The sequence below is a fragment of the Microchirus variegatus genome (assembly GCF_963457635.1).
Source record: "Microchirus variegatus genome assembly, chromosome: 15".
Lineage (NCBI taxonomy): Eukaryota > Metazoa > Chordata > Actinopteri > Pleuronectiformes > Soleidae > Microchirus > Microchirus variegatus.
In genome coordinates, this window is record NC_139816.1 from 8,936,612 (window position 1) to 8,945,786 (window position 9,175).

Below are 9,175 nucleotides of genomic sequence, written 5' to 3' on the forward strand. Positions count from 1 at the left end.
CCCTGTACTCTCCCCACTGTGGGATAAATAAAATAAAGCTATCTTATAGTAGTTCTTATAGGATGTTTTTGTGTTTAATGCTGCTATTTCACATCTTCAATGTTAATTATAGCTCTTTAATGTGCGTCTGGAGCCATTTAAGGTCGGTCTCCTCCTCTCCCCCCTCATCGCTTCTTCCACTTTCGCTTCTTCTGCAGCTCCATCTGCTGATCCCGGCTCGTCACAGACGGCAGTGACCGGACGAGGGGGCGTGTGAGGCGGCGTCACGTCATATCAGCCGCCGCGCTCTGATTGGCTGCCGATTCTCACCCGACACAGCTGTGATTGTTTTCTGCAGAGGAAGCCGTTCGTATCTCTGGTATGAGCTCTGTGCTGCTGCTGTGGAATGGACCAGTGTATGTGTGTGTGTAAACGATGATGTGAACAAACAGAGTGATTGTTGTCCTTGTTGTTCAGAAACAGGAGAACGAGGAACAGGAGTTTTTTGGGGGCTTTTTTTTTTCCCCTCATCGTCTTTGAATGCACAGAAGAGGAGGATTCTGTTTCGACCAGACACTGAAAACGTCTGGAAACCGAGGTAAGGAGACGTATAGCTTACGTTTTAGCACCAAAACACCACTTTCTTGTTGTGTTTAGCTGAATAACAATGGTGTTTTTTTCCCCTCCTCTGTTAGCCCTGAAGTGCCAAATGCCCAGACTTGAAGACTGGAGCTGCTCCTGTGCATCAAGAGTAGAATCTAAACACTCACCGTCCTCTTCTTCTTCATCATCATCGTCGTCGTCCTCGTCCTCTGGTGCAAACTGGTTGGCATCCAAAGCCGAAGAAATGATGTCCATCATCACTTCGGTGCTCAGCAACGCCTATGGCTCTCTGCACGACGTCCGGGCCGCCAACCTGATCCGGCGGGGTCTGGTGCTCTTCTCGGTGGGGGCGATCTTCGCTCTGGTGCTCAACTTGCTGCAGATACAGAGACATGTCACCCTGTTCCCAGAGGAAGTCATGGCCACGTTGTTTTCGTCCGCCTGGTGGATTCCACCGTGCTGTGGCACAGGGGCAGGTGAGCTAGCTTAAAAACTTTAGCTCTTAATACGTTGTGGTTTTTTGTTTTTTTTGTTCCCAAGTTTGAGACAAAGGAATGTGGGAAAGGGAGGGGTTACACCGCTGCAGCCTTTTGTACATGAAAAATGAAACATAAATCAATTAAAATGACATTTTTCAATCATTTACGGTCGAGGAAAACCACTTCTATTGTGCTTATGTGGCGTCGCACACGAGTGTAGGTTGTAAAAACCGGGCTATTTAAAACTAAACTGGTCAGGAAAACGATTCGTTGACAGATTCGCTCCTGCAGAACGATGGTGTGTGATCATGAGTTAGTGAATCATCATTCGGCTTTGTTTTTGTTGGCTGTTGTTCAAGCTTTTTCTTATCTGGGGCGAGTGCAAGTGCAGACTTCATGGCAGTTTAGTGAGAGAAAAAAAAATGACTTCACACAGACGGTAGCGATTCTCGAGCTTTGATTGGTCGCAACAGCCGGACACGAGGCGAGCTGCTCGCTGATTGGTCGGTGTCATAACGGGTGAGCTGAGGGGGCGGAGCGTTTAAGGTCAGGAGCCCGGAAGTTGTCAGCTCCTCCTCCTCCTCCCATGTGCTGCAGGGGCGAAAACAACTTCATGTTTTGACTGTTCGTTATCTTTAATAATGGCTGGAGGTGGAATTTAGGGCCTTGTTTACAGTATTAATTAATAAATTATATGCTTTCACCACTAAAAAAAAATAACTTTATTGCCAACTTTGTCATTTTGTGTAATTTATGACCGTTTAGTTGACTCAAAAGTATTTTTCTGCAAACTTTTAATGTAAAGAAAATGCACATTAATGTCCTTAATTTGTTCCCAGGACCAAGATATTCTCTGACAACTAGTTCAGAATTAATATATTACATTTATAGAAAATGTTTAGCATTTTTCTCTCTCTCTCTTACAGGATTAGATCACCATTATGAGCAAAGTCGAGACTTTTTTTGGGGTGGCACAGGAAAGTGGATGTCATCTGTTAGCTACTATCAATTATATGACTGTACACATTATACGAAACACACAAACTGTAAAGGATTAAGTTATTTTTCTTCTAATCAGTCAACTCATCGATTAATATTAGATATCGAGTGTTTCTTCTATTTATTGCTAAAACGGTGAATATATGGTACAGAAAAGTGCAGGAATCCTGACGTTTGAAGGACAAAAACAAAAAAATCAGCTCTGTGACAGACGTCGTCGTCCTGTGATGTTTCACACCGTTCCTTCTCCACATCTTCTTTTAATTCGGCGCTTGTTTTGCTCCTTCCCCACAGCCGTCGTCGGCCTGCTCTATCCCTGCCTCGACAGCCATCTGGGAGAGCCTCACAAGTTCAAGAGGGAGTGGGCCAGCGTCATGAGGTGCATCGCTGTGTTCGTCGGCATCAACCACGCCAGTGTTGTATCCTTTCACAAAGACGTCGTCGATGCATAATCATACTTTTTTTTGTGCGTATGTTGTGTGTATTTGAGTGGCAACACCAGTTGTGTTTGGTCCTTAACTGGCCCTCGTTGCGCAGAAACTAAACTTCGACAACAACGTGCAGCTCTCCCTGACACTGGCGGCCTTGTCCTTGGGCCTGTGGTGGACCTTTGACAGGTCCAGGAGCGGCTTCGGCCTCGGCGTCACCACCGCCTTCCTGGCTACCGTGATCACACAGCTGCTCGTCTACAACGGAGTCTACCAGTAAGTCGCTTTGTTTGGTTCCGCTCTTCCCTGGTCGCGTACCACGCCCGCAGCAGTTGTGAAGGAAGTAAACGGAGAACGTGGAAGAAAAAACAGATCGCGTGATCTGTACAAAGTCGTGTATTTAAGTTATGCGTGGCAGCTTAATCAACAGGCCCTCGAGCTTCAGTGGCAAACACTTGCAAATATGCAGCTAATTTTCTACATATTTTTGCTTATGTCAAGTGTTTGACAGGATGAGCAATGCAAATGGATAAAAAGTGTGTATTTTCTAGGTCTACAATGATTAATCGATGACTGAATTATCCTAATTTGATAATCGACGATTCACTTTAGGTATTTTCTTTAACAATCTATCTGATGTTAATCTTCTTTACTCCTTCATGGACCAAACAGCCAACCGATAAAATAATTAAGCCATTATGCCAATAATTGTTGGTTGCAGCCCTGTTATTTTCCAGCGTGTACGTCTCCCGTTCCCAGCTGTGACCTAAAAACATGTTTTGTACATGTCAAAACTGACATACTTTCGTTGCACGCTGGTCTTACTTTGAGGGTTTTGCCTCAAGAGTAAAAAAAAAAAAAAAAGGGGGAGCAAAGGTCACACTTTGCTCCAGAAAAACATCACCTGGAATGTTTAAGGATTGTATTTCACGTTTTTTTTTTTCTCCTCCCTCTCTTTCAGGTACACATCTCCAGACTTTTTATACGTGCGCTCCTGGCTCCCGTGTATATTCTTCTCAGGCGGCGTAACCGTGGGAAACATAGGACGCCAACTCGCCATGGTAAAGATCGTCACATTTTTATTACGTGTATTTTAATGGGAAGAAAGAGTCGGAAGTTGATTATATTTTAAAGAAGGCATGACTTAGGGGTGGGGGGGGGAATTGATTCACATAGGAATCGCGATTCTGAGTCGATTCATAAACTTAAAAAATCGATTTAAAAAAAAATAAAAATACTTTTTTTTTTTTTTAGTTTTTTTTTTTGAAAAACCACACAAAACACCAGTTTGTGTTATTTGTGTACAGTTTATTTTTGTAACCTCTGGGAGAAAAAGGCAGCTAGTCTAAGCTTTTATTTATGCAAGTTATTTTTTTTGTACAGTAAGTAAGTTTTTATTTGTTTTGAATGACTAAATGTTAACTTTTTGTCTTAAGTTTGCCTTTGTATGATCACATTATCACATTATCTTATACAAACTGTATTGTTTTGATGCCATAATTTGCCTGAACACACTATGCATTGTATACATTTTTAAATCGAGAATCGAATCGAATCGTGAGCCTCCCAAAGATTCACATCCCTAGTGCGACTTGATACCACTTTTTTATGTCGTATTTAAGGTTTTTAACAGACTGAATGGGATTTTACGGTGTTTGTACTTTTAAACCAAAAGTACCAACCAGTTCTTCTGGTGTTTTTGAAAGTTTTACACTTGCACAAATGAATAATTTAATTTATGCTGAACCACCTTTTGACTTTGTGTGTGAAGAAATTGAATCAAATTCGATGACATTTTTATCAAATGAGGTAAAGTTGGTGCAAAATAGCTCCCTGCTGCCGCCGTCACCCCCGTCCCTTCATAATTATCCCATCGAGTCCGCTTTGACGTCTCCATTAAAGCCCTGTTGCCCAGAAGCCTCACCTCATTCTGTCTGTAAAGTAAGAGTCCCCGTCACTCCCTCAGTTTGACTCAGTCAAAGCGTGAAAGCAGATTAAAGCGCTGTTGTTTTTCACAGTCGTTGCCCGAGACTCCGGGCCAGTCGAGACTCGGCCGACCGGAGGGTCATTCTGCTTCTTGTTGTTTTTTTGTTTTGAGACGACGAGGGCCCTGAAGGATGTTGGCACAAGTCTCCACTCGTGGGTTTTTTGTTCAGTGTTTTTTTTTTCTTACTTTCGCTCCAGTAGGTCAGTTATGAGAAGGAGCTGATAAGTGAGCGCGTAAACCTGCTGAGACTTAAAGTCTGACTGCTTTTGTCATAGATAACATGAGTAATGAGGAACAGCATTATGCTATCTGTGCATTTTTTATTTAAATCATTTGCTGACGACAAAAAAAAAAAAGGAGGAAGTGAAAGAAACATTTTCCTTATTCTAAGTAAATGTGAACACTCAAATGAATCTGTTTTGACTCATGAAGTCGGGGATTTAAGGGGGAAATGTGCACAGTTTGGTTTCAGCCACAGGTTTATTTTCAGGGTTTCAAATTTTTTACTTAAAGAAACCAAAACTGTATGCGTCTCATTTGAGTTTCTGGTCCCAGTCATCATCGCATTGTAGTTTGTAAGCTGATTTATACCCTTTTAAACCGTTTTATTTGTAGTGCTGAGCACGTTAACACGTTTCCATGACGACTGACCGCAAAAAGACGTGCGTGACGTCATGTTTACATGACTCCCGGTCTCTAAAGTAACGCTAAACTTTAAAAACAGACGCACACATACGCAGTACACAGGTACGCTGGTTATTTGTAGCGCTGCTTTTTCCGTTTGCTAAACAGACCGCTCCAGTTCAACTGCAGGCACGCTAAATGAGGTAGCGCAGCTAACGGAGCTAAGTGGTAAACGGTGCCTGGTAAGCGGTGCCGCGCACGTAAACATGACGTCACACATGCCTCTTTCCGGTTTACCAGTTACCTCCGTTAGCGCACCTGCAGTCGAACTGGAGCGGTCTGTTTAGCAAACGAAAAGAGCAGCAACAGCTTCAAATAACCAGCGTACCTGTGTACTGCGAGTGCATGCCTCTGTTTTTCAAGCTTAGCGTTACTTTAGAGACTCATTTTAACAAACGGGAATCATGTTAACATGGGGTCACGTGTCTTTTTTCGGTTTACCAGCTACCTCCTTTAGCTGCGTTAGCTCCTACAGTTGAACTGGAGCGGTCTGTTTATTAAACGAAAAGAGCAGCGCTGCTAATAACCAGCGTACCTGTGTTACTGCGTATGTGTGCCTCTGTTTTTAAAAGTTTAGCGTTACTCTACAGACTAATTTTAACAATCAGGAGTCACGTAAACATGACGTCACTCGTCTTTTTCCGGTCAGTCGTCATGGAAACGCGTTAACTTGCACAGCACTATATTTGATAAAGACGGTGAGCCTCAGTCGTAAATACACAATGCTAATGTCCACGGCAAACAAAACTGTGTCCTAACATGTACACAAATAACTACACAAAATACACTAATGCAGATGTAAAAATGACGTATACGAAGTTTGTTTGAATCAAATTAAAGTATTCTTTATTTCTCTTCAGGGCGGCGCTGAAAAACCTCACATGGACTGAAGTGGCAGCAGACTGAAACTGAAAAAAACAGGCGACGTACGCCCTGAAGCTAAAAAGAAAAAGGACTAGTTATGTGAAGAACGAGGGAAGGAAAGACTCATTGTTTTTGACTTGGTTTGTTTTGTTTTTTTTATCGCAAACAAGAAAAAAAAAAGAGAGAGATCCCTTCATCCGACGTGCCATGTCCTCTGCACCTCCCTCCGTGTGGCCAAACAGCCTCTTCTTCCCTCCATCAGCATTAAGGCTTCCTTAAGTTGTTGTTATACTTTTTTTTTAAAAATGAACACTTGACTGGTTTTATTTCCCACTGAAAGTATTGATCCTCCTGCAGTTAAGGACGTGGAACCATAAGTTGTTTGAGTGTGGATTTTTGGTCTTAGCAGAGAGGACATGCTGGTGTGTGTGTGTGTGTGTGGGGGACAGAGGGGGGACACGCTGTCCTATAATGTCTGATTATAGGTTATTTTCTCTTCTTCTTCTTCTTAAATTTAATGTGATTTTAAAAAGGGACATGCATGGAAAAAATGGTCTTCACTTTCTCTTAGAAATGTATTAAATTGTCACAGCGGCTCCACTGTGGCACAGAGGAGATGAACGTATGTTCCCAGTCATCCAAATAAGTATTTATTTTAGTTTTATTTTAGTTTTTTTAAACAACCCCCAAAGCAAATCATTAATGATTCCCGTTCTGAAAGAGATCATTGATGATACTTTGTCTTTCAAGTGACCATCGAAACACGATAGACGTACGGAAGTGCCATTTAGTTTATGACCGATCTGTACTGGACTTATTGAGAGGATACTGGACAACTGTGCAGATACTATAAGGTATCTTATGGCGCTTTTCCACTACACGGTCCCAGCGCGACTCGCCTCGGCGCTACATGGTTATTTTGCTTTTCCATTAGCGATAATACCTGGTACTTGTTTGTTGTACCTGCTCTGGCGAGGTTCCTAGCGAGTGACGTCGACACGCTGCTGCCCACTGATTGGTCAGAGAGGGCCGTCACAGGAAGAGTCACGCGTGCGAATCAAGCCGAACAGTAGATCGGTTAAAAAGACTTTAACATCCTGAAAACTAAGCTTTAATCTCCAATATTTAGCGTGAAAATGTCTAAAAATCGCAATATTTAACATGGGAGTTTGGTGTATTTCGCAACAGCGCTGCTGAACGTTGGGCGTTCTTGAGTCGAATCACAACAAAAAAAATTTAATGAGCTGATTCTAATGATTCAGTCACACTGAAAACAAAACGCTTTACAAGTCGCAGCAGTTTCATGCAGCCGTGCTGCGATGACTCCGCCCACAGTCGAGGCGGGGGGGCGGGACCATGTAGTGGGAAAAGCGTCATTAAAGTCCCAGTTACCCTGTGAACAGTATCGCATCGAGCGCAACATGTCGACGAAGAAAGTATTTAAACAAAGTGCTTTAAAAAGAGAAATCTCGTAAAAATGACTTGAGTTTTTTTATCGCAAAGCTACTTCTTTGTTTTGTTGTAGTTTGAATAATTCAGTCTGGGAACATACACCCCCGTCGAAGGAGAGAGGAGGACATTACGACTTTAAAGATTTGCAATCTGTGATTGCCTGTGTATTATAGAACGTAGTGCTTTTGTCACTATAACTTTTGAGTTTTTTTTTCCCCTCATTGGTACAAACATTGTGACATTAATGCTTGTGTGTATCATGGCTTGCCGATGTAATCAGACAGGTGTGTTACCGGACTAGACCACCGGGGGGGTTAGTTAGCTAGCACCCGGAGGAGGCGGGGTCTAAAGGATTAAGTGCAATCAGAGTATATACATGAGATGATTTCTTCTTTTTATTTATTATTATTATTTTTATTATTATTGTTGTTATTATATTTGACAAAAGGAAGAAAAAAAAAATAAAGTATATAACTTTTTAAGTATATGCAGTGGGGGATACTTTAAAAAAAAAGAAAAAAGAAGCAATAACATCTTGTTTTGAGTATTTTTGTCAGAGGTTATACAGCCTTTTAGAATCAATACCAATGACTCTCAGCAGAGAGACGACATTAAATATAAAAAAAAAAAGACAGTGTCAAACTCATTTAGTAGCATTACTGAAGGAAACCTGATTTATTTTTGTAAAGACATTTAACGGCAGATCACTTCAGGTCCATGTGCTCACATTCAGGTGTACTAAACTGAAGAGAAAGCTTTATTTTATTTTCTTTCTGGAGGTGGTGAAGCACCTCGACGTTTTAGAGTTTCTCCGTGTGTCTGATATTTCAGCCGTGTATCGTTTTTTTTGCTACCTTTTGGATTTAAGTGACAAAAAATAAAAATCACCCGATAAGGAAAACCTCTGTGTTGTTGTTGTTTTTCATACACGTCTTGAAAACTTACCGACGCGGTTCTCGATCAGGATTGGTCTAGGACTGGCTAAAGTCACGGGATCGGCTGTGAAGAAGAAGAAAAAGGTTAAAACAACTCATGGTGGTGATATTTGGTATTAGTATTAAATCCATCTCTAAAACCAATCATAGACGTTTATAAAACACAGTCTATGATTTTCTTTTAATAGGGAAAAAGCAAAGAGACCGCATGACTGACTTCCTATTCATTTTAGGATTTTACATTGTATTTCCAGTGTTCTAATGGTACATCGTATTTGCCAATCGCGTTAGAAGGCTATTGGATGATTAGAAAACACTTGTGCAAAAATGAAAACAGTTTTGCTGGTTCTTTATTTTGAATAAAAATCATCATTTCTAATCTTGGCACTGTCTTGACTATATTTTCTATTCATTTTGCAACTCTTGATGAATAAAAAATGTGACTTTTAATGGAAAACACAACAAAAAAATTGTGTAGGTGACCCCACAACTTTTGAACCGGTAGTGCATTATTCCAACATGTGGAGTGTAAACAGTAGACGCTGACCTCATTTCACTTTGTCTAAAACAAAAGCAAAGCTCTTGACTGTTTCTTCCTGGTCGTCGACGGCAACAGCAGCAGCTCAGTGGGTCAAGAGTTGTCTCTGCTGCTGCTGACGATGATGATGAATATGGTGGTATAGGGTTTGTTGTGTCTGCTGCCAAATGGAATAGACGAGGAGGACACTCTTTTGTCCGCGGCCTCCGTCACTCTGCAGAGCCATA

The 9,175-nt window shown here is 41.6% G+C and overlaps 1 protein-coding gene across 1 annotated transcript; it reads left to right on the top strand.

The window, feature by feature from the left end:
- Positions 1–476: 476 nt before the first annotated feature.
- Positions 477–8,342, top strand: insig1 (insulin induced gene 1). Its single transcript, XM_083901684.1, has 6 exons — positions 477–577; positions 675–1,058; positions 2,355–2,479; positions 2,598–2,764; positions 3,450–3,549; positions 6,020–8,342. Exons 1-6 carry the CDS (start codon positions 520–522, stop codon positions 6,047–6,049), a joined length of 864 nt encoding a protein of 287 aa, XP_083757810.1. The 5' UTR covers positions 477–519; the 3' UTR covers positions 6,050–8,342.
- The last annotated feature ends 833 nt before the right edge of the window (positions 8,343–9,175 follow it).